General features: G+C 36.1%; 2 protein-coding genes and 1 long non-coding RNA gene across 10 annotated transcripts; 2 read left to right on the forward strand and 1 right to left on the reverse strand.

Moving 5' to 3' along the window:
• Positions 1 to 9,566: 9,566 nt before the first annotated feature.
• LOC140014936 (uncharacterized) lies at positions 9,567 to 13,532 on the reverse strand. Its single transcript, XR_011821689.1, has 2 exons — positions 13,231 to 13,532; positions 9,567 to 11,015 (listed from the first exon to the last, which is right to left on the reverse strand). It is a non-coding gene; the product is annotated as an uncharacterized lncRNA (long non-coding RNA).
• A 1,316-nt stretch (positions 13,533 to 14,848) lies between these two features.
• LOC113712048 (uncharacterized) lies at positions 14,849 to 20,994 on the forward strand. 5 transcript variants are annotated; one of them, XM_027235323.2, is made up of 8 exons: positions 14,849 to 15,312; positions 15,923 to 16,008; positions 17,364 to 17,636; positions 18,511 to 18,690; positions 18,784 to 18,865; positions 19,155 to 19,262; positions 20,388 to 20,549; positions 20,635 to 20,994. In XM_027235323.2, the coding sequence occupies exons 3-8, from the start codon at positions 17,388 to 17,390 to the stop codon at positions 20,859 to 20,861; spliced, it is 1,008 nt and encodes a 335-aa protein (XP_027091124.2). In that variant the 5' UTR covers positions 14,849 to 15,312; positions 15,923 to 16,008; positions 17,364 to 17,387; the 3' UTR covers positions 20,862 to 20,994. The 5 variants fall into 5 exon arrangements, with proteins under 5 accessions (XP_027091124.2, XP_027091125.2, XP_027091127.2 ...); XM_027235324.2 differs by having other exon boundaries at positions 17,387 to 17,636; XM_027235326.2 differs by having other exon boundaries at positions 14,849 to 15,253; positions 17,387 to 17,636.
• A 587-nt stretch (positions 20,995 to 21,581) lies between these two features.
• On the forward strand, positions 21,582 to 27,170 carry LOC113710867 (uncharacterized). Of its 4 annotated transcripts, none has more exons than XM_027233922.2 (10): positions 21,582 to 21,849; positions 21,989 to 22,132; positions 22,356 to 22,459; positions 22,605 to 22,762; positions 23,927 to 24,178; positions 24,896 to 25,072; positions 25,462 to 25,543; positions 25,649 to 25,756; positions 26,011 to 26,169; positions 26,692 to 27,170. In XM_027233922.2, exons 5-10 carry the CDS (start codon positions 23,927 to 23,929, stop codon positions 27,000 to 27,002), a joined length of 1,089 nt encoding a protein of 362 aa, XP_027089723.1. In that variant the 5' UTR covers positions 21,582 to 21,849; positions 21,989 to 22,132; positions 22,356 to 22,459; positions 22,605 to 22,762; the 3' UTR covers positions 27,003 to 27,170. The 4 variants fall into 4 exon arrangements, with proteins under 4 accessions (XP_027089723.1, XP_027089726.1, XP_071924055.1 ...); XM_027233925.2 differs by lacking the exon at positions 26,692 to 27,170 and adding an exon at positions 26,262 to 26,600; XM_072067954.1 differs by having other exon boundaries at positions 21,582 to 22,132.
• The last annotated feature ends 348 nt before the right edge of the window (positions 27,171 to 27,518 follow it).

The raw sequence follows: 27,518 nt of genomic DNA on the forward strand, positions 1-27,518 counted from the left end.
GATACTTTAGGTGAAAATCCCCGGTTACTCAGTAGTAACTACTAGCAGAGTACAGTCAGCTCTTATTTACAACCATACAGCACAATAACTAAAAATAACACAAAAATAACAGCAGCCAGCCTCAAATTTCCAAATATGGAGAACTAGAATTAATAACTGGACCAATTCACATAAAAAATGCCAACTATCATTCCCTATGCCTAGAAAAGTTTACCAAAAATTGAAAAAGTCAAGCCATTACTGATATTCACTAGAGAGATGTTTTTGAATTCAACCACATCAACTTGATACCTTTTTATTAATAAACTTGGCAATAACAGAATTAGAGATAACAATTCAGCATCAAAACTTGGTATTCATATGAAACTGATCACTAGAAAGAAAAAGAAAAGAAAATAAATGAAAAATAGGCAAAAACTAACTAAAAATAAAGGAAAAGCCCCTAGAAACTAAAAACAAAAATACTAGCACCACAACGATCCCCCCCACACCTAATTCACACATTGCCCTCAATGTGATAATGTAAAAGCAGAAGGAAGGAGAGGGGCAACGGTACTTCCCTGAAATCATCAAAATAGGGACGGGGTCACAGCGGCGGTTAAGGTGGAAATTGAGGTGCAAGACCCGTATAGTACATAAACACTCCAACAATGATGTGGGTCGAGGGGTCCTAGACAATTCAATAACAACTACAGCCACCAATAAGGACAATAAGCAAGTCAATATCCACCAATGTGTCTCACTTAACAATCCGACCAACAATAGAAACTGGTGTCCCAGCAAATGTATTAAACCAGTAAAGCAGAAGTCGCACCTAAGGGTAAGGCAACAATCAAGTGAGTAAACAATATTATCCCGCAACCGGACAATTAAATGCAAAATGCGTCCACCCAAGTACTCGACAAATGTCCCACCGGTCAATTTCTCCCAACAATAGCAAATTGTTCCCAACAAGTCAATGAAAATCAACCAATGGCAATAACCAAACAAGGGACACAGGTGCCGCGAGAGTCAATAGACAAACCCAACAGTAATCCTACTAACGGCACAACAGAAATTCCAAGCAAAGTAGCACTTCGTCACAGCCCAAAATATTCCAACATATCACGTCAATGGACTCAATACAGAAATCAGCAAAATAGGACTCAAGTGATACCAAAAATGACCCCAACAAAGCAGTGAATTCAACCAATTCGAGCAAGTGAAACTCAACAAATGTCACCAATTGGACAGTCAATTACCCACGTCAAACGCTCAAAAGTAGCACTTGAGCCACAAAACTAGCAATTCCAGCAGTAACCAAATAGAAATTGAGAATTAATAATTCTAAACAACACTGCAACCAGTACCACTGGTGCTCAGACAGGAAAGTATTAAATCAACGGCAGCAACTCAACCATGAGAACTTAAACTTTAAAATAAGCAAGTAGCTTCAAATAGCCGCAACAACGATAGGCAAAAAATCTCAACCAGTACCACCGGTGAGTCGCAGGGAAAAATTAATCAACCAACCAACAATGCAATGAATAGCAGAAAATTTCCCCACTATGGCAGCAATTCAACCCAATTCTGTCCAAAATTGACCCTAGCAATTGCCCAAATCAATACCTTCTTCTATCCAACCAGAAATCCAAACACAAATTCCAGAAATCTATGTTAATCGGGGAAGAAATTACAATACCTCCACCTGTCAATTTTGACAGGTGGTGATGGCGTGGCTGGACAAGCTGTGCGTGAGGTGGAGCTTGGAGACGGTGGCGATGGCAGCTTGGTGGGCTTCAGGTGGCGCGAGGTGAGTGATGGACCGCGAGGTGGAGGAAGAGGGCCACGTGCGACGGGCGGAGAGCGGCGAGCTAGGTGCGGCTGGGCAGAGCTGGCGGCGAGCTTTGGAGTTGCTGGTGCGTGTGGTGGTGAGCTGGTGAGTGGAGAGAGCGGCGAAGAGGGTGGCGCCGGCTTCAGACGCGAGGTTACGGCTGCTGGTGGAGGGCGGCTGGTCAGTGGCGGTTGCGGACAGCAGACAGAGCCGGAGGAGAGCTGGGGTGGCGGTGGTTGTGCGGCGTGGGCTGGACAAGTTGTGCGGAGGAAGGAGGCGGCGTGCTGGTCTGGTGTCGCGCGATGCTGCCGCGCGAGAGGAAGAGGAGTGCGGCGGCGATGGCGACTGGGCAGTGGCGCTCTGGGCCGCGGCGTGCTGGTGGTGTCGGCAGCTGGGCAGTGGCTTGGGCCTGGCGAGCTTGTGGCGGCGAGGAAGTTGGAGCTGATGTGGTGGTGGAGGTCGATGATTTGGGTGGGATGGCCGGCGGCCGAAAGAAGAAAAGAAGGAAAAGGGAAATAGGGAAGAAGAAAGAAAGAAAAGAAGAAGAAAGAAATTTTTTTTTTTGAATATTTTTTTTTCTAAATTGAATTGAGATTGGAAAATTCGATTTTTGAATACCAAAACTGAAAATGAAAAAGGAAATTACTTTTATAAATTTTTTTTTTGAAGTGAAAAATTATTTCCTTTGTTTTTGGGTCGTCAAACACCGCGTGGGCACGCCAAGATTAGAGAGCATCCACTGACTTCGAGAGTTACCTTACGCATTTTAACGCGTGCCCTCCTCGCGTGGGCACGCCAAGATTACCTATCCTGATCAGAATTAGAAAACATCAAGAGTGACTAGTACCCACGTGAGAAACGACATAATTAAATAATTAAGCATTAAAACAATAAAATTAACAATTGGGTTGCCTCCCAAAAAGCGCATTTTTTTAATGTCTTTGGCTAGACATTATCATATTTTGCTCATGGAGGATAAAATCTTGTGGCTCGCTTCAATGTTTCATCTTCAATGTGATCCTGGTAACCCTCATAGATGGAGTAATCTTTGAGCACACGAGTTACGATTTTCCATGGACTAGTTGATGGCGCCAAATAATCAAGCATTGATCGCAATTCTTCATCCACTCCTCCATCAAGAGCATTCAACGGTTTAAGATATTTGACCATCGCTACTCTTAACTCATTCCTGCCATGAGACTCAAGAACTTCCGATATAACAAAATCAATCTCATTAACAGAAATCATACAGTAAGAGTTAAGAAAATGCTGGTTAGGGAATGGAGGTGGTGTCACCACATTTGATGATTCTTCACTGGATTCTCTCACTTGAATGGGTTGCGGTTGGGGTTCCATTTCTTCCTTTTCGGCTTCTTTTTCAACTGCATCTGTAGATTTCTCATTTTGACACTCTTGCATCTCCTCATCACTAGTCAAGCAAATTGCACTCTCATCTTCTTCTAGATCAACAATGGTTTTCGAGGGCAATTCTTCCATTTGAGAAGCCAATCGATTCATTCTGGATGTCAATAGACATAGTTGATCTGCCAGATAACTCATTGCATCCTTCATCATCTCATTCCTCATTTGTGTCTCTTGTTGGAATTGGTATGTATTAGTAGCTATTGGTTCAACTATTTCTTCAAGAGACATACCTGACATAGATGACGATTCTTGAGACTCATAATGCTGAAAATTCATTGGCCCCGTTGTATAATTATAATTGGAGTTATTCCACCATCCTTGATCATACCCGTTTGGATTAGGGTTATACCACATTTTAGACCGGGGTGAAAAATCTCCATAATTATTGAGTGGGACACTCACATTATCTTGATATTCGGGACACATACCGGTTGAATGATCTCTGGCATAACAAATTTTACAGGTTGCAGCAGCCATTCTTTTTCTAATAGAGTTTAGTGCTTCTGCATATGCAGACTTAGCAAAAAAACTAGTCACATCGCCTTTCCCGGAAACAAAATCCAGTATATCACCAAAATACGAAGTGTTAGAAGCCATAAAAAAATTAGAGAAAAATAAATTAAAAATAAAAACAAGGTGAACTCGAAAAGAAACAAATTAATCTGACACCAGTCCCCGACAACGGCGCCAAAAATTGACAGGTGCCGAAACTGTACAATAATAAATACCTATTCGAGAAAAATATAGATTTTATATATAGCAGTGAGCAGGGTCGAATCCACAGGAATTGGGGATAATTCGTTTCTTCTAGAGTCCAAAGTATAGGAGGTTTTGAGATTAAGTGCCAATTAAACAAATTAAATGCAGGAAGTAATTAATTCAAAGAAATAATTAAGGGAAAACTCTAGCCAAGGGTACACTTCAGAAATAGTTCAGGCACTGATCATTGATTCACAGATAATTCCACATTTATTAATAGATTAGTTATAGTTGTCATGCACGCGATAAACAACCAACCTTTCCTTAATTTCTCGATAGTTAAGGTACGACCGTTAACTATTTCTCTAACCCAAAAACAACCCTAGGTACGACTGTAGGATTTAATTTCTAAATTGCATTAATAATTAGAAAGGCCCAATCCTAACTAACAAACACGCTACGAGGGTTTGTTTAAACTAGATCGTATGCTCCCCTGACATAAACCCAATTACGCCAGTTGCTACTAAGATAGAGATAACGATCAATTACGGATTCAATTACCTCTATTTAGCAAAATAGCCTATATGAATAATTAATTATTGCGCACTAATCAATCATACATAAGGACTATAACAATTAAAAACAGGAAACACATAAATACCAATAAATGAGGAAGCGATTAAAATAATTTCGATCTCACAGTAATTGTTGAACCAAATCTTCAGTTGTCCCCTTGACTAGAATTAAGAGGTTAGTCCTCCATCAATGGAGAACAACCATGCGAAAGAGCTAAGAAAAGAAAGCTAAAACTATACTAAAAGCCTAAACTAAAACTATTGATTGATAAGAGTTCTCTGTACGTTTGTCTCCTTTTAAAAGCCAACAATGACTAAAGCTTCTTATCCTTGTGGTCCCCTGCTGAAATTGAGAATCAAACCAAAAGTGGGGCTCTACCGAATTCCTTGCTTTTAGTTTCCTATTGCCCGTAGGACTCCAATCTCCTAATCAGCAAAGGAAATGCAATTTCTTTGTAGCACCATGTGGGCCCGGTTGTTTGAAATCCCAATTATCTCCAAAAAGTCCCTCATTTTTGTAGTTTTCTGTTTCACTTCCTGAAATTGAGTCCAATACCAAATATAAGTAAATATTAATAATTAAAACAATATTTGGCAAGGATAAAGGGAAAAATTAACAATAAAATAACCAACAATTGACACCCTATCACTAAAGTTAAAGGACTAGGTACTGTAGAAATTAACCTATCTCTTCCGTTGTCTTTTGTTCTTTACGTACTCAATTTACCTTTTAATCTAATATCCGTTAGTAAGATTACCAAATTTCTATAGTGTTCAGTTACTTTTTCTCCTGATTTTATTGTCATTCAGGATTTGAAAACAAAAAGGACGATTGGTGGAGGGCGTGAGCATAATGGTCTTTATTTTCTCAATTCTAATGGTCCGATTGCGTGCCCTGCTACGGTTTCTTATCTTGAAATTCACTGTCGTTTGAGTCATCCGTCTCTACAAAATTTGAAGAAGTTGGTTCCTGCTTTGAGTCAGTTGTCTTCATTAGAATGTGAGTCTTGTCAATTAGGAAAGTATCATCGTGTTTCTTTTGCCCCTAGGGTTAATAAACGGGTTTCGGAACCCTTTTTGTTAGTTCATTCTGATGTTTGGGGTCCTAACCGAATTACTTCAAAATTAGGTTTTAAATATTTTGTAATCTTTGTTGATGATTTTTTCAGAATTACATGGCTTTATTTAATGAAAGATCGTTCAGAATTATATGTCATTTTTTGTGCATTTGTTACAGAAATAAAGAATCAATTTGGTGTGCCTGTACGTATACTTCGCAGTGATATTGCGAAAGAATATTTTTCCACTCTTTTTGATACCTTTATGACTAAATTCGGTATTCTTCATCAGTTCTCTTGTTCTCACACTCCACAACAGAATGGAGTTGCTGAAAGAAAAATTGGACATTTAATTGAAATTGCTCGGACACTTTTGTTGCACATGAATGTGCCCAAACAATTTTGGAGTGATGCTGTTTTAACTGCATGTTATTTAATTAATCGCATGCCATCTAATATTCTTGGAGGCCAATTAGGGCACTCCATTCTTTTTCCTCATGATCCTATATTTAAACTATCTCATCGTATTTTTGGGTGTGTGTGTTCTGTTCATCAGCTTACTTTCGGGGTGTATAAATTAGATTCTCGTGCCATTAAGTGTATTTTCTTGGGATACACACGAGCGCAAAAGGGGTATAGATGTTACAGTCCAGTTTTAAATTATTTTTTCACTTGTACTGATGTTACTTTTTTTGAATCCACTCCTTATTTTATGAAGCAAGGTATGTCTTGTGAGTTAGACCAGTGTTCCTATTTTCCTTCTCCTATTTTACCAGTCCCTTTATCTTTATTACCTGAGTTATCTAGTTCACCAGATTCCACAATTCGATTATCTCGTCCTAATTTTCAAGTTTATTCTCGTCGTTTCATGATTGAGAAAGATCCTGATATGCTACACACTTCACCAATTAACTTTCAATTTTCAAATCCAGGTATGACGCCCTCCTGTGAGTTAGATCTTCCTATTGCTTTACGTAAAGGTAAGAGACATTGTACTTCTCATTCTATTTCTAATTTTGTCTCTTATTTTCATCTCTCTCTGTCATATTCTTCTTTTGTTGCTTCTCTTGATTCGGTATCCATTTCTAAAATTATTACCCATGCTCTCAATGATCCTGGTTGGAGGTTAGATATGCAAGAAGAGATGCTTGCTTTGGAAAAAAAATGGTACTTTGGGATCATGTTCCTCTTCCCTCTGGAAAGCCGGTTGTTGGTTGTAAGTGGGTGTATACTATAAAAGTACAACCTAATTGTTCTATTGATAGATTGAAGGCTCGTCTGGTAGCTAAAAGATTTGCTCAGGTGTACGGAATCGACTACTTCGAAACTTTTTCTCCTGTTGCAAAGATTACCTCTGTTTGTCTCCTTATCTCTTTGGCAGCAACTTATAATTGGCCGTTGCATCAGTTGGATGTGAAAAATGCATTTCTGCATGGAGATTTGGAAGAAGAGGTATATATGGAACAATCTCCTGGATTTGTTGTTCAGGGGGAGAATTCGCGGTTGGTTTGTCGTTTGAAAAATCCTTATATGGATTGAAACAGTTTCCGAGAGCTTGGTTTGCCCGGTTTAGTAGTGTTGTCATGGAGTTTGGTCTGACAAGGTGTGGAGTAGATCACTCTATATTTTATCGGCATTCTAATGTTGGTAAAATTTTATTAGTTGTTTATGTGGATGATATTGTAATTACAAGTGATGATGTTGTGGGGATCCAGAAACTTAAATCCAATCTGCAGACAAACTTTCAGACAAAGGATTTAGGTCATCTACAGTATTTTCTGGGTATTGAGGTACTTCGGTCTAAATATGGGATTTATTTATGTCAAAGGAAATATGTACTTGATATGTTGAGTGAAGTTGAGATGTTAGGTTGTCGACCTGTGGATACTTCTATGGATTCCAATGTGAAATTAGAAAGAGATCAAGGTGCATTACTTGATGATTCTAAGCAATATCGAAAACTTGTGGGTAAATTAAATTATCTCACTGTAACGAGACCTGACATTTCGTTTGCAGTGAGTGTTGTGAGTCAATTTCTTGTTACCCCTCGTTCTAGTCATTGGGATGCTGTTATACGAATTCTCAGGTATCTTAAGAGTGCTCCAGAAAAAGGGTTGCTGTATCAAAATCATGGACATACTGATATTGAAGGATATAGTGATGCAGATTAGGCTGGTTCTGCCTCAGATCAAAGATCGACCACAGAATATTGTGTGTTTGTTGGTGGTAATTTAGTGTCGTGGAAGAGTAAGAAGCAAACAGTTGTCTCCAGATCAAGTACAGAATCTGAATACCGCGCTATGACTCACACTGTGTGTGAATTGGTTTGGTTGAAAAGCATGTTACTTGAAATTGGATTTGAGCATAAAACAGCCTATGAATTTAGTGTGTGATAATCAGGCAGCTGTCCATATTGCGTCTAATCCAGTGTTTCATGAAAGGACAAAACATATTGAAGTTGATTGTCACTTCATTCGAGAGAAATTGCTTGACGGAGTCATCAAGACATCTCATGTACCGTCTGTAGATCAATTAGCTGATTTGTTTACCAAGAGTTTAGGGAGCTCTAGGGTGAAATATATTTGTAACAAGTTGGGTGCTTATGATATATATGCTCCAATTTGAGGGGGAATGTTAGGAGAATATTAGTATTCTTATAGATAATATTAGTAAGGGTATTCTTGTAAATAGTTGATTAGGTTTGTACTCCTATAAATAATAGTTGGTCACTCATAATACAGTGACTAAATATTTTCCTCCCAAGATACCTATTGTCAGTACAAAATACCGAGCATAAAGTTGTCCTAATGCATCAAAATACTTAAGAAGCACTCAGCTTCTCAAACTTCGTACAAATACAATTTCTCGCTAACGTTTTCATTGCATAACAGAGCTCCTCCAGATTGCATAGCATGACACTCTTCCAGCTCTTTGTCAAGTTGATCAGCTGAAGACAACATCCAAGCAACCATGCAAAACAAATAACATGAACCGAGTATATCCACAAGCACTTACCCTGCACTAGGGGTGGCAATTTCCGACACGACTTGAAAACACGACACGAACCTAACACGAAATTAATGGGTTTGATTTGAGATTTTGCAGGCTCGGATTAGAATCAGGCCAAACTAGATGAACCCGAAAAGCAAATGGGTCGAATTCGAGTCAACCACGATAGCCCGTTTACAAATTAAAAATAATTTAATAAACATAAAAATTATTTTATCTAACTAAACTAAGTTATTCTTTTTTTTTTCAAAGGCATTAATCACTTAATCCTAAATAAATTTATTTAACTTGTGTGAAGTTGAAATTATTATATTTGGACAAATAATGTATTATATTATTTTTTACTTTTATACTGTTTTAATTTATTTTATATTTGGTTTGGGATAAAACACTTTTACGGTGTTTTAATTTATTTTAGATTTGGTTTGGAATTATTTATTTAAAAATTTCTTACTTGATTATGTAATTAGTCTTGTGCGAAAGTGGTTTTATTAAAAATTACAATGGTAAATTAATAAATTAAAATTAAATTTCGGGTCATTTCGGGTCTACCCGCCAATCCGAAATTTTCGGGTTCGGGTAAGGTATCATGACCCGTTTCAGGTTGCGGGTCAGGTTCGGGTCAGTGAATTTTCTGTTATACCCGAGTTTCAATCCAACCCGCCAACCCGATTTGGGCCAGATTGCCACCCCTACCCTGCACCATAACTTATTGTCTATGAGTAACAGCAGTGGGGTCTTTGGTAACATGTGTTTTCCAACAAAATTGGTAGCAATAGAAGCAAAATCACATCATGAATTCGATATGGATACATAGCCAGATTGGAATTCCTAACAGAAAAAATCAACAAAAAACAGTAAAAGATGAAGAAAAAAAGGATCCTAAAAAAAAAAAAAAGGAAGAGCTGACTTGGGCCGGTTGTTTAAGACAAATCATTGTCAAACAAACGTATAATCTTGGCCAAAATTATCAACATTAGAGTAAGAAGACCAGAAAATTATGAAATATATAGCTTACCTAAATATGAAGGTTAGTAAATTTAGCAACTAAAGATGCAAACTACCATTTGCATTGTGCTCTTTGTGAACCATCTGGTTCAATGTACAATATATCAAATTCCTTCTATATCAATGATGTGAGCTGTCTCGAGCGCTTGGAAGCATCTTGGGTCAACTCATCTGTATTGGTAGGCTCATGGCTTGTATAAGAACATTGTTTCCGAATGTGCTCTGACAAAATTTCATCTAAGATAAAATTCAAAGAACGAACTAGAAAATTATTGCTGAAAAAGTTGCTACTTTTTATTTTGAGTTTGCAACCATTAATCATTTCATGTTTCTCTATTTTTGTCTCCGTAAGATTTTGTAGGTCAGCGTATTCTTGTTTTAATGGAACTTAATACATCAACAGAACATCATATTGTGCACATAATATTGAACTAAAACAATGACAGGCTGGAGAAGTTAGGACTCTCAGAAGTTTTTACTGTCTTGGATGTGTGCTGAAATGCACATTAAACTATATTCTATATGCAGCATGTTTCTTTATAAGAAACTCTTTGCATTTGTCTCTATTTATGCCTATGTTACCCTTTAGCTTTGATTAGGTAACACAGAAGGTAATTCAAGTAGAAAATGATAAAAAAGAGAATATACAGAATGCTGGTAAAGTTGCAATAGAAGAGACAGAAGTTTCGTCATCTCATGCGACGGTGTACTGCATCACTCATGTCAATTTTTACTGGGTGGAATATTAAGCAGCTGCTAATACAATCAATTTATACTCACTCATGCAATGAACAGGTGAAAGTGACTCTCATCTTGGAGCTTGTGGTCATAAAATCAACAACAAATCGAGAAATTTAGTGTTGGATAGATCAAAGTACTGTAGTACAAAACATGAAAATCTTGCAAGTAGATTTTTGCCCTACAGAACTCTAGTCGCAGAAGTGCAGCAATAGAGTAATACAACCCATTTTTTTACCTTGTATTTTAGTAGTAGTAGAAGTACTGTGTTAGTGCTTGGTACTTTTTACTCTATTAATTATTTCTTCACAAGGCGCCAGTGTTCCTACTACTATAACTCTTTAGGCTGTTACATTGTGGACAAAAATGGAATAGGAATACTTGCTTAGACCAGATTCATCTTATTATGACCACTGTGACTTTTTAAGTTCTATGGAGCAAATGAGATGACTGCATCATTCACATCAGAGGTTATACCTACTTGGTGAAAAGGTATACATGTTGATCACAATACTCGATCAAGCATATTGAACAAGTGCTATAGTTACCAGAACCATGTAGAGTTAAGGATTTTCTTGGTTTTCAACAATAATTAGTATACTAGTAATTCGTATGTCCTTCAGAATGCTCAGGAGCTGCAAACACCTTTGCATTGATCCCAAATTCAGCACCCTTAACTCTCTCAACGCCCTTAACAAATACAGCAAGAAATATGTTACCGATCCGTGATTTACCTCTAAAAGATTTTTCTTCTAAGATATCCTGTTTCACACTGTTGCCTTACATGCATTGTTGATTCAACATGTGTAAATGAAAAAATGACCCATAACAGAAGATTCCTTTCAGCCCGAAAACACATATTTACTCAAAGTTTGAGTAAACAAAATTCACAGGTACGAAAGGTAGCAACAACACCTAACCATCTTACATAAATGAGCTAAATCAGCTCATTCTAATACTAACTGTGTTTGGATACACTACTGCCTCAAATTCAGAAATATTTAATAAGAAAGATTAGCAAGGCTATATATATATATATATATATATAGACACACACAACAACCTCATCAAATTGAAATGCCAATTAGTATCGACACTAAATGGTTGTTCTAAGAGATCTTTACAGCTAAATTTCAGAAAAGCATTTACTCAACTGAGTATTCAAATTCAAAATACTAAACTGGCTGGATGGAAGTCAAGTACAGCAAAATGCTACTCCCTCCGTCCCGTTTTGTTAGTCTTGATTTTTTTTTTACACAGATTAAGAAAGTGTAATTAATTTGGTTGGAAACATAAATTTAGATTAATAATTTCCTAAAATACCCTTATGCTAATCACGAAGAGTGCCAATTAATATCAGTTACAGCTAATGGGTTAGTATTGGAAAAGCTCAATGTATTCAATGTAGTGGGTTAGTATTTAATAACAATGTATTAATAACAAGATATTTAATAAGGGTATTTTAGACAATTTGAAAGATTACTACATTTCTTAATGGGAAAGTGGACTACAATTTGGGACGGACGAAAAAGGAAAATAAGACTAACAAAGTGGGACGGAGGGAGTATACAGTTGTTGCTGTAAGAATGCTACTAAATTTAAAACTAAACCCATGCCTTCGGACCAGTTGGGATCTTAAAAAGTAATGCCCAAGAGTAGCTTTAACATTAGCAGTAACATGCAAGTAAATATCTTATTGTATCTTCTTACAATTAAAAGAGAAAAGGGAAAATTCATGTATCAACAGATTCATCGCATCGGCCATTATTATTCCCACCTATAGGGAATTGTGTTAAATTAGAGATTAAATTCTAGAAAGTGGTACATTATGGAGAACTATTTTCCTCAATAGCAGTCAATTTTTGCCTTGTAAACCACTTAGATTTTTAAAATCCTATTACCTGGGTAGATGTTAGACCAACCACTAGGCCAATGGCTCAGTGGCCACCAGGGAGGGACTTAAGTCCCTCCTTGGGCTGTTGGTGAGAGTTCAAACCTCACCAGTAGCGAAAAAAATCTAAGAGTTGTGCCATAGCACTCCCTTGGTCTAGTTGGGTCTGTATACCCACTAGCCCCTACAACAGCCTCCTTAGGCTTCCCTTCCCCCTAGATTAGGATAGAGTAGGTTATACAAATGTATCGTTGCTGACAAAAAAAAAGGGTAGATGTTAGACCTAAATCAATGCCTTACAATTTCCCTTGCTCCTCCAGATACTCCTCTGGATTCTTTAAGTCCCAATCGAAAGGCAAAAGGTCACATATCTATACTTTTTGTGCCATATAAATGAGTTTGTTTGCCACCTATATTTGTTTCTAATGGAAAAAACATGAGATCAATGTTCAATACTTATAAGCCACAAGCGACCTTAAGCAATCATGCCAACAGTTGAGATGTTTTTGAACTAACTTCCCTCAGAAGATAAGAAAGAAAATGGTAGAACAAGCACCAAGCACTACATAGACTACTATTTAGAAGAATTTATTTTGTGCTTTGTACATAGTTTTAGCAATAGCAAAACGACTCAATCTTAACAATTTTCACAAAGAGATGAACCATGTATAGGTAGAATCAATTATCTTTAGAAATGAGAAAGAAATTTGGCAAAAATATACTAGTCTAAAAACTTGTAAAAATTAGAAAAACAAACCAATCTTCTTTCTTACTCATCGACCAAGTATGCAAGAATTGCTCTGTAATGAGTCAAATGAGTAATTGCAATGTAAACTCAATCTCAATAACAAAACATAACCAACCAATCCCCCTTTCCTCCAACCCAATTCGAACACTAACAATCAACAGTAGCTAGTATATTTGGAAGCATAATACAACTTCTCACAAGTATAAAACGAAAGGAACTTCATAATTATATTAGCCTGGACAGCATATTTTGTTCTATTTGCCTACCTGTTTAACGTCTCTTTTGGCTTGCAAAGTTACTTGCAGCATCACAGATGACATTCTCTGGAAAAATCTTCAAGACACCACGGGTTTTTTCACAGATCAGCTCAGGAATTTGCGCTTTCGAGGTGGATTTGATGCTATTGAAATTGGGCAAGGAAGGGGCAAAGACCTTCTATTAAAGAGAGACGGAGAGAAGGTGGAGGGGAAACAAGTAGTAGAGGAAGAGAAGGAGAGGAGTAGTGGACTTGCTGGTGGGGAGGAGAAGGTGATAGTGGAGACAACAACAATTGATGGTGGAAATACAAGTTTAGGAATATAAGTTAAATGTGTTGATTGGATTCGATGAATTATCTAATTATATCCAATTAGGTAACTAATTGGTGAATTAGTTAATTGATGAATTACCTAATCAAATTACCTAATTTGATGAATTACCTAATTATACCCAAGGATAACTTATTTATATTTGTATGTAAAAATTTAATATATCCATATCCAGTTATTAATGATGAGTATGGATAAAATTAATTAAATGAATTTGTTTGCCATCTATACTTGTAACTATGATGTATTGTGTTTTAGAAATGTTGGCATATCTACACAGGCGCTTATTATGTCATGGTATGAGGGAAATGATAAGTGTGATTGGCATCCAAATGACATGGAAATTGTGGTGCCATGCATATTTGAAGAGGTAACAAACTCGTATGCATTGGAGACAAAATGATCCAAGATTGAATGCTGAATTGTAATGAAGTGTTTGCTAAGGGATAACTACATAATTGATTCGCAGGGATATAAGCTGTACTAGGTATCTTTCGTAGTGATTGGGAAAAGTAGCAATCACCGTGTTACAATTTTATATTTTAGTAAGGTATATACTTGAATCACGAAACATCATAAAAGTCCTTATTGTATTTTATAAGAATAAGATGTTGTAGTGTGAAAAGCGCAATACATAAAAAAAAAAGAAAAATTAATGTACTTTAAATTTTTTTTGGTGAATTTTAAAGCATTAATAAATGTGATAGCACCTTTTAACAATTGAAACTACTATGAATTTTGTCGAATTTTTGTAATTTGAAATATGGTGCATACTAAATTATAGAAGAAACTAAAAATAATTGTAAAATCTATAAAATTATTAAGAAAAGCTTCTAGAAGTTTTGAACTGATGAATAACATACAGTATAGATATAAATATTAAATATTAATGCTTAAAATGTGTAAGCATTTTTTTGCACGAATTACTTTTGCAAAATTGTAAGCGATCAATTTGAAAAGATATTAATTTCCCATGCAAAAACATTAAAATTGATTGATCTTATATAATTTAAAAGTATTATATCCTCCCTGCCCCTACAAAGTATTTAATATATTCTCCCTGCAAATATAAATATAAATATATTTAATTAAATAATTATAATATATATTTATGTATTATAGTATATGCATATATAATAATTATAATTATAAATATAAATATATTATAATAGTTATAAATATATTATATAGTTATATTATACTAAAATATATAATTATACTAAAATACTATAATTATAATATATATAATATATAATTATATATTAATTTTTTAAACCAATGATAAGAAGGACTCCATTTCTAAACAAAAATCAGGCTTGGGTTTTATCCAAAATCCTTTAGATTATTAGGAAACCGAGGAATTCCAAATTTTTAAACATGATTCCAAAGTCTCAATTCTAATAGTAGTAATTCAAAATTCTTCGTTTCGAAATCCTCTTGCCGAACACCGGCTAATAAAGACAGACAATTTCTCAACGGAGGATTTGCTACCGTTGGATTACCACTTACATCGTTAGATCATTAAAGTTGTTTCTTTTATTTTGTTTCGTTCTAGGATTTTCGTTCTAGTGAGTATATGCAGATCCCGAGAGTCTTCTAGGGCAAATGCAACCTCATAAAAATCACGTCGACTTCCCTTTCCAGATAACTCAACAGGATTAGCAACCAAGAGACGAGTTCTGCATCAGGGGCCACGCGGCTGGTAATGGTGACTCTCATTGGATGAAGCATCTCTTCCTTTAGGCGAGAACACAAAGCAACGTAGAGTTTTTTCTTCAATACCACCATGTGTGATTATGTTTAGTAGGATGTTCTTGACGCTTTGAAGTGAAAACGGATTATTCTAAGTGGATAGTTTCTCTACTAAATATGATAAAACTTGCATTTAGTCTGATGTACACCCATTTTGCTTGAAATATTTCGTTAAAAAGCTTGACTCTTGCTATGTATTCTGTTTTTTGGTTGACTTCCTGATGCATAAACTTATTTAACATAACACTGGAGTGAGGTTTTGCTGTAAACTCAGGTCTAAATGATTTTGTTTCTTGAACGTGCACAGTGATTAGCATGAAATACGATCAGCTCTCAGTAGTCCCGTAATCAGAAGTTGAAATTTCTGTTTTGCCAAAAAAAAAAATTTGATGCTTTTAACCTCGTTCAAAAGTTATAATTTTCTTTGTCATTTGGTTAATTGCAGACTCGACAGGTGATTTCATCTTCATGTAGCATTTGATACTTAATATTTTCTTTAGCTGAATTCTAGGCTTCGATCAATTGAAATTATTATTTGACGGGACAAACCTGACGGCATTTTATGGTAGGTTCTACCATAAGTCTGACACAGTTTATATGGTGATTTGTGGTCTTGCAGGTTATAGTTTCAGGGTACTCTGGTATTTGCATTTCTCTGGTTGGTTTGCCTACCTGGATCTACTCCTCCATTCACGATCAGGCTAAGTAAACTTAAATTTTCCCATTTTGTTTTTCTATTCTCTGTGCTTTACATCAGTTTGCTTTGGCAATTGTCTTCCATTTGGTACTTAGTTTTGTGTTTTGGTTGCATCCCTTACAGTTAAGATTTAATTCAACTTGTGAGTGACTTATTGTGGAGAAGTTGCCGATCGCGAACTAATTTGCTCCTTAAGTCACATTTTTCGGACAAAAGAACTATTCCAGGGCTAGTATTCTTGGTGACACGGGATTATATTTTTTGGAAGCATAATTGCCAAATACCCGTAGGAGGAGGTTGTGGGTGTATCTTTCATGGCATTGGTATCTTTTATATTTTTATTTCATTGATTTTCTTTTTGGGATCCATATGGATTCTAAACTTGATACTGAGGCATTGATGGCAATGCCCACTTTTATTGAATTAAATGTGAGTATTTGTTTTCTTTTCCTACCTTTTCCAAGTGAAAGTTTTATTTTTAGTTTCTTTGGGCTAAGCTATTTCGTATTCCAAGCATACTCTGTAATTTTGAGTCTATTTAGGCTTTTGATCTTTTTTCCTTTGGTTTATTCTAAATAAAAATTTGTTTTGTTATGCTGGTGATTTAATGGTGCTTTATTTGCTTGGTTAGTCATTCAATATTGTCTTTGGTCTGGTTTTCTTGAGAACTGATTCAATCATATCTTGTTTTAACTGAAAGTGAAATTTTCTAGATTGCAACTGGTAAAATTGCCTTTTCTCCCTTTTTTTAAGATGGAAGAACTGAAAAATGACTATTCATAGTCCATCCAACAATTGAGATAATGGCTTTGGTAAAGATTTTAGCACATAAATAACATGATGCTCATATTTTGAGCACGTAAGTCGAAGTAGTAAAACTTCTGTAACTACATGTTCTCAGATTAGTAAATGCTTTTGGTTGTAGTGCACTGTTTTTGCTATCTGCGATGCATATTTTAAAGATATTTTCTGAATGTTATAAATTTGAGTGCACATGAAATGACTATCAGTTTATCCAGTAATCTACGTGGAGAAGATTAAGCAAAATCCTTAGAGGTTGCATATTTGGGTGGGCAGCTTCACCTAGTACTTTTACTTGAGAAGTCTACGCTGGCCTTCCAAACCCTATTTTCTCATATATTTTTCAATAGTTTTACCAGAAACTTGCTCCAACAGCTTCATGCCTGAGCTGAACTTGGGAATTATTTATAGAAGGTTATTTTGATAATATTGATATTTGATATTTTGTGAACGTCCTAAACACTAAGTCCGTTGAATCTTCTAGGGTTTTATGACATGGTTGCTTATTTTAGTAATGTTGATGTTTGATGTTTCATTTATGGTTAGTTATAACATAAATCAGTTTGTTTGCTGGTTTTTGCAAAGAATGTTTGCTGTAGTGTATGATAGCTGTGGTGGTCCTAAGGTCTTGAAGTGGAAAGTGGTTGAAAATCCCGTACTCGATTTTAATGAGGTTTTGATCAAGGTTGAAGCCTGTGGCGTTAATAGAAGAGACTTATGGATACGGGAAGGCATATATCAACACTTGGGAAAGAACAAATATTTGGGCTTTGAGTGCTCGGGAACTATTGTAAAAAGAGGAGCAGCAGCTTCTAAATTGCCTATAGGCTCCAAGGTTGGTTTAGCTTAATTTACATGCAAATTTTTGTGTGCTTATTCCAAAAAATGAATAAATTAATCAATACAAATCAGCTTCTACTTTGGAACATGCTTTTGTGTTCCTCTTGTCCATTACTTGCTACTAATAAATTTTGACTAGGTACAAAGTTTTTTTTTTCCTCTATGTTTAAACTTTGAAGTGATACTAAAGCAACATGAGAGGTATTCAATGGCGGTAAAAGCAAAAAGAAAGCGACATGCTACTGTTCACCTATAGAATATTAGAGATGCCAAATTAGGGGGTGTGGAAGATAGTTACTGTAGCAAGTAAAACTGCTTAAAATAGCAAAGATATGCGAGTTTTTCTTTTTGGTACATTGGATGGCCTAGACATAGCTAACAGGTATACCTGACTTCTTTCATCTGCATTGCTTGCCTCATCATGCCAGTTTATTGGTCTCCAGTCTCCAGTGCCTGGGCAACCAGCAAAAGTGAGTTTGACCTTAACCTCTTTAAACAGGCAAAACTGCTTTTCATGTCTGCCAAGAAAAGTACAAAACTGCTAGCTTACATCTTGGGATGTGGATAATTTGGTACTTTAAGGTTCCAATCTATCCATTCTACCAATTGATTATGCTACAACTCCTTTAAAATATAGGAAGCACAAGCTTCTTCTAAATCCTTTGATCCAATGGCAATCTGGTAATGCATAGAGAGTGGTTTCAAAATCCTCATCCATGCATCAGTCCTTGTGTCTATATAAATTTTGCCCTCTTGGACATTGGTCTGTCAAGATGAACCAACCACAGCATATATTACTTGCACCTCTCCCGCTTCCGAATTCTTTCCTGCTTACTTGCCTAGATTCTTAAGGGGATATTTGTTTGTAGGTTTGCGCTCTTCTTAATGGTGGAGGATATGCGGAGTATGTGGCTGTTCCAGAGGACTATGTGATGTCTATACCCTCTGGGTTAACTTTTGAGCAAGCTGCTGCAATACCATGTTCAGCATCACTCATTTGGCTCAGCTTTTTTGAAAGGAACAATCTTATTCGTGATGACAAAGTTTTGGTAACGCTTTGCTTGTTATCCTGAAATTTTTTAGTGTTCTTTATTTGAGCTTATAAAAATAAATAAGAAATTATTTCTTTTTAAACATTTCAGATTCATGGGGCAGCAGGGGGAGTTGGTTCATTAGCGGTCAGAATTGCGAAAAGTCTAGGGTGTGTTGTATTTGCAACAGCAGGTTTGTTGGCTTTGGTCTGACTTGCATTTTGTTGCCTTAAAATTCTTGTATGTGTGCATTGGATTGTACATACAAATTTGCTTTTTGTTTAAAATACGAACAAGTTAATAGTTGGTCTTTCTGGTTAGTTGCCTAAATTAATTGCAAAACAATTTACATAATTTTAGAACATCGACATTACATGGCAGGAGACGAGAGCTAGCTAGTTTCAAACTTAAGATTTAAGATTGAAGATGACGAGTTAACCGTTGTACAAGGTTTGATTAGATTTTGTTGTTTTTTCTTCCAGGATCCGAGGAAAAAGTAGATTTTTGCAGAACTTTAGATGCTGATTTTGCCATTAACTACAAGAAGCAGGATTTCTCTGAGGTCGTGGCTCGTGAAACTAATGGGACTGGTACATATTTTGGTTTCGTCTCACCTTTCCATCTAACATATTTTTGTATGGAAACTTTGCACTCCAACCCCTTCTTCCCCTGCCTCTTCCCTGGCTAAGTTTGAAGTGTAGGATGTTATTTTAGGATTCATTACAAAATTTTGCTAACTAGTGAGAAGATGTGAAACCTTTATTTTATTTATTTATTTTGGTAAAGTTGGATTCAATTTATTTTTACACTGAAGTAATTCGTTTCAGCATGGTAGTTGATCCTTAATTACTTTCAGGCATAGTTATAAAACTCGGTCCGGCTCGACTGTCGAACCGATCAATTCGATGAACCCGTCAATAGACCGGATCGGGTCTCTAATTAGATCGGTTAAGCACTGGAACCGTTGACTAGTCAACGGCTTGGTGGCCGGTTTTTGTGAAAAAATCGGTTTTGAGGAAAAAATTTTACTAGTTTTTTGCTAGATTCAAACCTATGACCTTAGGTCAAGGTCCATGCCAAGCTCACCACCAAGCCATTTGACCACATGTTCATTAGTTGTCATTCTTATACTATATGAACCTTTTATCATTTTTATTTTTATTCTTTTTTTATTGCTCCAAAACAAATTTATTTGAAATCTTTTAATACAAACTTATGACCCCCAAATTCTATAAATTATAAAATAGATTTCAAAAATAAAATATTACATAATTTATTTTAAAGACAAATATTGTTTTTAATAATTTTTTGCACTTAAAATTCGTAAGTAACCTAAATAATTACACCAAATATAGATAAAATTTTACACTTGAAGTTTGGTGGATCACTAATTAAATTTATGTTTTGCTGATTCTTATATGAATTAATTGTTCTATAGCAAATTAAATTAAATGAGCATTTGTTATGACATTATTTATTAAAATTTATATCATATATCCTATATAAAAAATTATAAAGATATAATATTTAAATATATTTAGTGATCCACTGGTTCAACCACTCATCCATTGGTTGAACCAGTAACCCGTTGACCACCTCCTTCCCCGGTCTCCTTTCCGGACCGGGTTTAATAACTCTGCTTTTAGGTGAATGTTGTTGTTAGTTATTGTTTGCTAATGCATGTTTATTTTCGTTCGTTCCTTGTTCTTTTGAAGGGGTGAATTGTGTATTAGATTGTCTTGGAGATGATGTTGTTGACCAGAATTTGAAAAGCCTAGCGGTTGGTGGTAAGCTTATATGCATTGGGTATAAAGATCATTGGAAATGGAGTTCCGTGGAGATGAAGGATCTTGTCTCTAAAGATACAACAATCATGGGTATCTTATTAACACTTTTCATTCATCTTTTGTGTTGAGGTACCGTAGTCAAACTTGTATAACTGGGGTTTGTTATTTAATGCAGGGATAAATATAAACACCTTTAATGTGGTTGAAAAGCGTAACATGCTTGAAGGGATCCAGCGAGACATTTGGCCTCTTCTAAAGGGCAATCCCCACCTTGTGGACATTTGTGCGACTTACTCATTTGCTCAAGCCACACAAGCACACACCTTAATGGAGAAGAACCTCCATCGAGGAAAGATTGTGCTTTTACCCCGTACGGACCTTCCCCATACGGACCTTCCTTAAAGGAAGGAAGGTGGAAAATCTCTAGTTTCCTTCTCATATTTGTATAAAATAGGAGTTGCTTGATAGTTGGAACCAATAGCGGCTGTTCACAAAATTTGTTTTTGAAGCAAATTAAGATGGAACTTGCTGTGAATGCATTCTGGCGCTTGCTTCAGCTTGCAACAATCGAATTATTAGTTTATTACACAAATTACATTAAATTAAGCGCACTGTCAAGCCCAAGAAATAGTTTTATAGTCAAATATTGATCTACGTAGAATTTAACGTCAATTTCAAAATCACGTCAGTTGGATTAATTTGCAACGCCAACTCTGACAAACTACAGCTCCAAAACGAAAAAAGATTGTCCAACTCCGAACCTTGTCTAAACGATCACTAAGAAAAAGTAACCCATGGTTTGGCAAATATGCTTGAGTTTAGAGGTTGACTATATCGACCTGGAGCTACTATGCCCTCCCATGGCATTTCGATTGAAATGGATATTGTAATAGGTGGCTTGGTGTTTTGAGAATTGCTAAGCTGAAGTGCACTACATTTATTGACTTGATGGAAAGATTCATTTGGAGCTTTTCTCTTCTCATTCAGGTCATTTGATAATCCTATACTTCTTGTCATTGCCTGGTCTGTGAGATTTCTGTGGTTCTACTGCATTTTGTCATTATATTACTTAGATAGTTTTGTATAACTTCTTTTGAGGACTTTGGCTTTAAGACTCCCTTGGTTTCTTCTCATTTATTTACACATGTCTCGTGTGTGTGGAGGGAAGGGGTTAATTCATCCACGGAAGTTTTCCTTTCTTGTCTCACTATTGACTGTAGTAACATATATGACTACAATTAAAGCATAATTATCTAGTTGCTGAGAGCTTCATTGTTTTGCAAGATTTTCGTGTTTGGCTATATTTCAGCTTCCTTTCTCTCATCTTTTTTCTGTATGACAACCTTGTGTTTGTTAGTTGACCAAAGCAAGTATTTCCTGAACATCCATGGTATTGTAAGACCATCTTGCCTTGTGCATTGGAACATGCTTTTTCTGTGTTGGTTAAGAGAGCAATCTCAGAGAACTTTCCTATCACTCGTAATGGAAGTGATGTTCTTCCTCAGTTGTGGAATTTTCTTGTTTTGCAGGCTGAGAGTGCACTTGCAGCTTTGAACTAACGTGGTGTAGTCCTGGGTTCACTTCCGAAATGGTTGTTGATGGAACTTCCTTGTTCTGGACTCTCTCTCTCTCTCTCTAACCATCTCTCCTTCTCTCTCCATTAATAATTCGGGGTAAGCCCATCTAAGGTGACCTTAATAATTCAGGCTGAGGTCCTTGGCCTTTATTTTGTGATATAATTCTATCTAATCATTAGAATTAAAGGTAACCTTTTTTTGTGAATGTGTGGATCCTTGTTGGTTGAACTAGGAGATAATTTGAATAAATGTTTTCTTTGTTTGGAGAGAGATTTTAGTTTCTTTCCAGTCTGACCTAGACGCAAATCTTGTTGTGAAGGGGATGTTACACTTCTAATGGTAGGCTAGTACTAGTTCAAGCGGCTGATGTCACCAAGTTCACTGGGAAATATACTTTAGCGACATATGCTGCCATTCTCTGGGGTAAACAATGAAACATTTACATAGCAGCATTTAATCCATAGTAGAAAACTAATCATTCAAGCACTTATTATCAATCATCATAATGCTTTCAGTGGCATCTTGTTCTTTATATTTGTTGTTAACTTGACTTTTAGTCCTGTTGCAGACTCATGCGGTTGCAAGAAACAAATATTAACCATAGGCTCTTGGTTTAGTTATTAATTGGAGTTTTGGGTCAATTAGCAGTCAAGGAAGAGGCACCAGTGGCTTGTGAAAGGAGTTGGCATTTTAATAGCTTCTTGACAATCTGCAGAACACAAAGGGGTACAGCTAGTTCGTACAAGCATATGATTCTCACATACTCTGTTATCTTAAGAAAATGCATGTAGTTGATGTATGATAATTGCTTAACTGTTCAGGGTGAACAGTTGCTAGTGATCACAATTGTACAAAGTGCATTTCAATAGTTTTCTATAACATTTATTTTTGGAGAGACAATTTTGTAATCAAATTTTCTCTAAAATGTGATCACTACCTGATATGGAATGTAAAGGCCATGTGTGTTTACTTGATTTTATGATGCATTCCTTTTGTCACTTAAAGCTTTTGCTGGCTGTTGAAATGTTATTCTTTTTCATTTTCACCTTTTTGTACTCGTTATTACTGAATGATGGTGTGATGCTTTCCATGTAGGATATCAAAACAATGATTACATGCTTCTAATAGTATGTTTCTGGCTATTTTGAGATGCATTTTTCTTGTTTAATTGTCCTTATTTATCTTCTTGTGGAGCATGTATGAACTCATTTGGCAACTTGTTTGGAGTTTCAAAGTTGATTTAGCACCTTACACAGTGTTACTTTACTTCTCTTTAGCAGGCCCTCTAAATTTGGTATTGAGTGAGTATTTAGTTTTGTTATCTTTGCTCATTTGGCATCTTGAAGAGACATACTAAAAGGATATCCATTTGGTTTCCAATTTTGTGGTTGGAACCATGGTGGCCCACGGTAGTTCCATTCAGTGTCCTTTTTCATGTTTGGAGCTGGGTAGTCCCCTGTCTTAAAACCACTGGGCCAATGGCTCAGTGGCCACCCATTGGCCCAGTGCCACCAGGGATGGACTTAAGTCCCTCCTTGGGTTGTTGGTAAGGTTTGAACCCTCACCAGCAGTGAAAAAAATCTAAGAGTTGTGCCATAATACTTCCTTGGTCTAGTTGGGTCTGTATACCCACTAACCCTACAACAGCCTCCTTAGGCTCCCCCTCCCCCTAGATTAGAATAGAGTAGGTTATACAAATGTATCGTTGCTGACAAAAAAAAAAAAAAATCCCCAGTCTTAAAAGGGTTTTCTAATAACGTGGTCCCTCCCCCAAGCTGTCGGTTCCTAAAGGCTGCTTTCCTTGATTTACTTGAAGTTAGTATGTATCATCATAATTTGTGTCAGTTACTTGTGACATAATCAATAACTGCTTTTTTGTTTAATTTGAAGATGTTGGCTGTCCGTATTCAAAGAGCTGGAGGGCCGGATGTGTTAATACCGGAAGAATTAGAATTGCCTGAGATCAAAATGTATGACGTTTTAATTGATGTAGAATGGTGTGGGGCTAACAGAATAGATTTGGACCAAAGAATAGAAGGGAAGAAGTGCTCAAATGGTGTGGCCTATTGCCCAGGGCTTGAATGCTCTGGGCGTATTATAGCTGTGGGGAAATATGTCAGTCAGCATAAGCCATCTGGTCGGGTAAGTTTTAGTCAATTGAATGAGAAATAAAGAAATAAATGAGTATAAAATATTGTTGATTGTTCTTTTTCTGGAAGGAAGCTAAAACTTTATTTAACTGTTGATTATCTCTTCTATGTTCATTGCATTAGTGTTACTTGTGATATGAGAATGAAAATGTTACCAATTTAAACTACTATGCTGTTTACCCTCCAAAAACATCCTTTTTTTACCTCGTCGAGTGTGCTCTGAAGGCTTATGTAATGCAGTTTGGATCTTGTGTTTGAAGATTCTTGAATTCAACTTTGCGTTTTTGTATTTATCGTAATTTGGTGGTTCCTCTAGCATTTCGATGTCCTAAATGTGTATTTGGCCAACTTAAATGGTGCTTGGAATGCAAGAAAATGTATATTTTATAGTGCGTTGAAGGCAGGCTCACAAACACAGGAAAGGCTCTCGATATGTTGCTCTAGCTCTTCTAATTTTTTGTTTATTGGAGCAAATTGCTCGTTATTCTAAATTTTTTTCATTGCATTGGATGAAAACGTAAAACATAAAATGGATAGTAGTATTTGATATTTGATATTTCCTTCTATTGGATGCACTAGGGTAAGAGAAAATTATTCTATTACTTAGGCAAGTAAGATAGAATTATGAGGTCAACTAAAGTTGTATTTGCTGATGCTTCGATTAGTCTTGATGTATCTTTGAAAAAAATGTTATTGACATATTATGCAGGTTTGTGCGATTCTTGATGGAGGGGGATATGCCGATAAAGTGGTAGTGCCAGCCAATCAAGTTTTTGAGGTTCCCGAGCGTATTTCCCTCAAAGAAGCTGCATGTTTTCCTGAGGCTGCTTGTACCATTTGGCAGGCCTTTTCCAAGGTCAAGATAGAAAGAAGAAAAACCATATTGGTAATTGAGTAATTAGCATTCTCATGAATAACTATCCTTTTACAACTTTCTTATTGTAAATCCAATTCCTGTTTTGTCTAATGTACTGCTTTCAACTTGTGTTATGAATTTTTTATTCCATCATGAGAAATTTAACTTTGTCTTGGGTGATTTTGGACCTATTCTTTTTCTTTTTTTGCTGAGGAGGACATTTTAAATATGCATTTTTGATTGTTACTATTGTTGTTTTAAAAGCTATTATGTGTTTAGTGCGTCTTGCCATCTTTCAAGTTTCTGCGTTTATGTATATTGGAATGTCACATTTGGTATAAAATGTTTCTAGCTAAGAAAGTCTGATATGCTTATCATTGATAATAATGCAAAATGATGGTCAGTTTGAAACTTTTCAGGTACATGAAGCCTGCGGTTATTATGCAGTATTTGCGATGCAGATGGCAAGACTAAAGGGGGTTCGGGTGTTTGTTGCTACAGGTTTGCTTTCAGTTTTCAAATGCAAAAGTCTGTTTAAAGCCGTAGATTGTATTTAAAAATGCTACTGGGATAATCAATTTTTTTGGGTTGCAAATGTCTTTGTAGAAAATGATGAAAATAATAATTTTTACATGGAGCTAGGCGCCTACAAATGTATCAACTGGAATGATGATGATTTTCTTACTCAGGTGCAGAAACTAACGTCAGATAGAGGTATAGTTTTTATTTTAACTTTTTGGGATATTTGTAGTAATGTATTTACTACTATTGAGTATCTAGGCTTCTTAATGTTTTTCATTTTATTTTGTTGTTGGGAACGGTGAATAAGTTAGAGAATATACCTAATTGTTTAGAGTCGAACTTTTGGCACAACGACTGGAAGATATGATGAAATGCTTTCATTTGATATCCATGCTATTTCCTATGTTTACTATTTTTGAATTTTGATTAATATTATTCAATGTCAGGTGGTATTGAGATTATCTTGGATAGTAGGGGAGATCATTTGCCTCAAGATCTAGAAGCCTTATGTTTCGGGGGTGTGGTCGTATTTTTGGACATGCATGGTAAAACATTGGTGGATGTTGATATTCAGTGCTTGATGGCGAAAAATGCCCAAATCGAAGGTAATCTGTCTATATTGACCTGTTTGATGAATTTGAGAAGCCACTATTGCCTTTTCATTGCAAAGCTTTTCATTGTGTCTTCATATTGGCAGTGTACGCATCTATTATGAAGGCCAACCTTCTGCTTGACTCTGTCATCTGTTGGAACTTGTTGCCATAAAAATCTCAGATAAATTGGTGCGCATTGGCCATAAAAAGCTTGACTCTGTAATCACTAGTCTTGTGTGTTTTCTAGTATTGCACATTATATAGGATGAAGTGTTGGATAAGAAATGCCCATTGATGTGGATTGGAAGTCCATTCGATATATTGGATTATTTTCTTGTTACAATTTGAATTGGGTATGTGATTTTACCTACTCTTGAGCGGATCATGAATGTAATTCTCAAGAAATGGTCTATTCTATATGAGTTAACTTTTCTTTAATGCTATTATATCTGGTTATTTTTTTGGTCTCCTAGATCTTTGATTGCTTTCACAATTGCCTCATCACATATGAGCTGTATTGGCTGGTGTATGCAGTGGTTGATAGGGCCCAAAATTTGGACAGAAAAGTCGTTCTTGGCGCGAAGCTGTATATGCAGGATGCAATCAATACTGGACTGGTGAAATTGCATCCTGGAAAGTGCTTCCAGCTTTCTGAGGCAAATCTTGCTCATAGGTACATGGAGAGCATGAACATAGGTCAGAAAATGTTGTCCCCTTTGGCTTCATGGAGTCCAAGTTTAGTGCCTTTTGTTTACAAGGGGATGTTAGCAAAAGACGTCAAGGGGAAAACACTGCTTGACTGTCAAGCGAAGGGACAAACTGATAAAAGGCGAAAATTAGAATAGAGTTCCAGGGGTCTAAAAGCTACAAGTGTGTCCAAACCCATGTTTGGATTTTGAACTGTCCATTCTAAATTTTTGTAGTTCAGATTGTGTGGCACGTACATTTTCAGTGTCTATTTTGAGAATTTGCAGTCCAGACATGAAATGAAAGCAGAGATTGAATGGTCGTGATTCACGGGGTTGGAGTCTTTGAGATTTCTTGATGAAAGAGCAAGCCATTTCGGCTGATCCTCATCCACCCACTTTGTAAGACCAGCAATTTTGGCAGATCTATAATTGAATCATATATGGGTTCTTCTAGTTGATACGCGCTGCATTTAAATCACACCTAATTTATCATGTAAATGAAGACATTAAGAATTATTATTCTATCTTGTATTTATAAATTTTCGTATTTAATTTTTCTTTTCTATATATTAATACTTGAACTCCTCTTTTAGCTAGTGCCAAATATAGATTGATCTTGTATAAGCACAGTTACAATATAGACATATGCAAAAAAACAAAACAAAACTATTG

The sequence above is a fragment of the Coffea arabica genome, chromosome 10e (genome assembly GCF_036785885.1).
Source record: "Coffea arabica cultivar ET-39 chromosome 10e, Coffea Arabica ET-39 HiFi, whole genome shotgun sequence".
Classification (NCBI taxonomy): Eukaryota; Viridiplantae; Streptophyta; class Magnoliopsida; order Gentianales; family Rubiaceae; genus Coffea; species Coffea arabica.

Coding starts and splice junctions, on each gene's coding strand:
- LOC113712048 (XM_072068206.1), top strand. CDS start 17,292: ATGACATGGTTGCTTATTTTAGTAATGTTGATGTTTGATGTTTCATTT. Junction 18,866..19,154: donor TGTTGTATTTGCAACAGCAG/GTTTGTTGGCTT, acceptor TTTTTCTTCCAG/GATCCGAGGAAAAAGTAGAT. Junction 19,263..20,387: donor TCGTGAAACTAATGGGACTG/GTACATATTTTG, acceptor GTTCTTTTGAAG/GGGTGAATTGTGTATTAGAT.
- LOC113710867 (XM_072067954.1), top strand. CDS start 23,927: ATGTTGGCTGTCCGTATTCAAAGAGCTGGAGGGCCGGATGTGTTAATA. Junction 25,073..25,461: donor AAAGAAGAAAAACCATATTG/GTAATTGAGTAA, acceptor GAAACTTTTCAG/GTACATGAAGCCTGCGGTTA. Junction 25,757..26,010: donor GAAACTAACGTCAGATAGAG/GTATAGTTTTTA, acceptor ATTCAATGTCAG/GTGGTATTGAGATTATCTTG.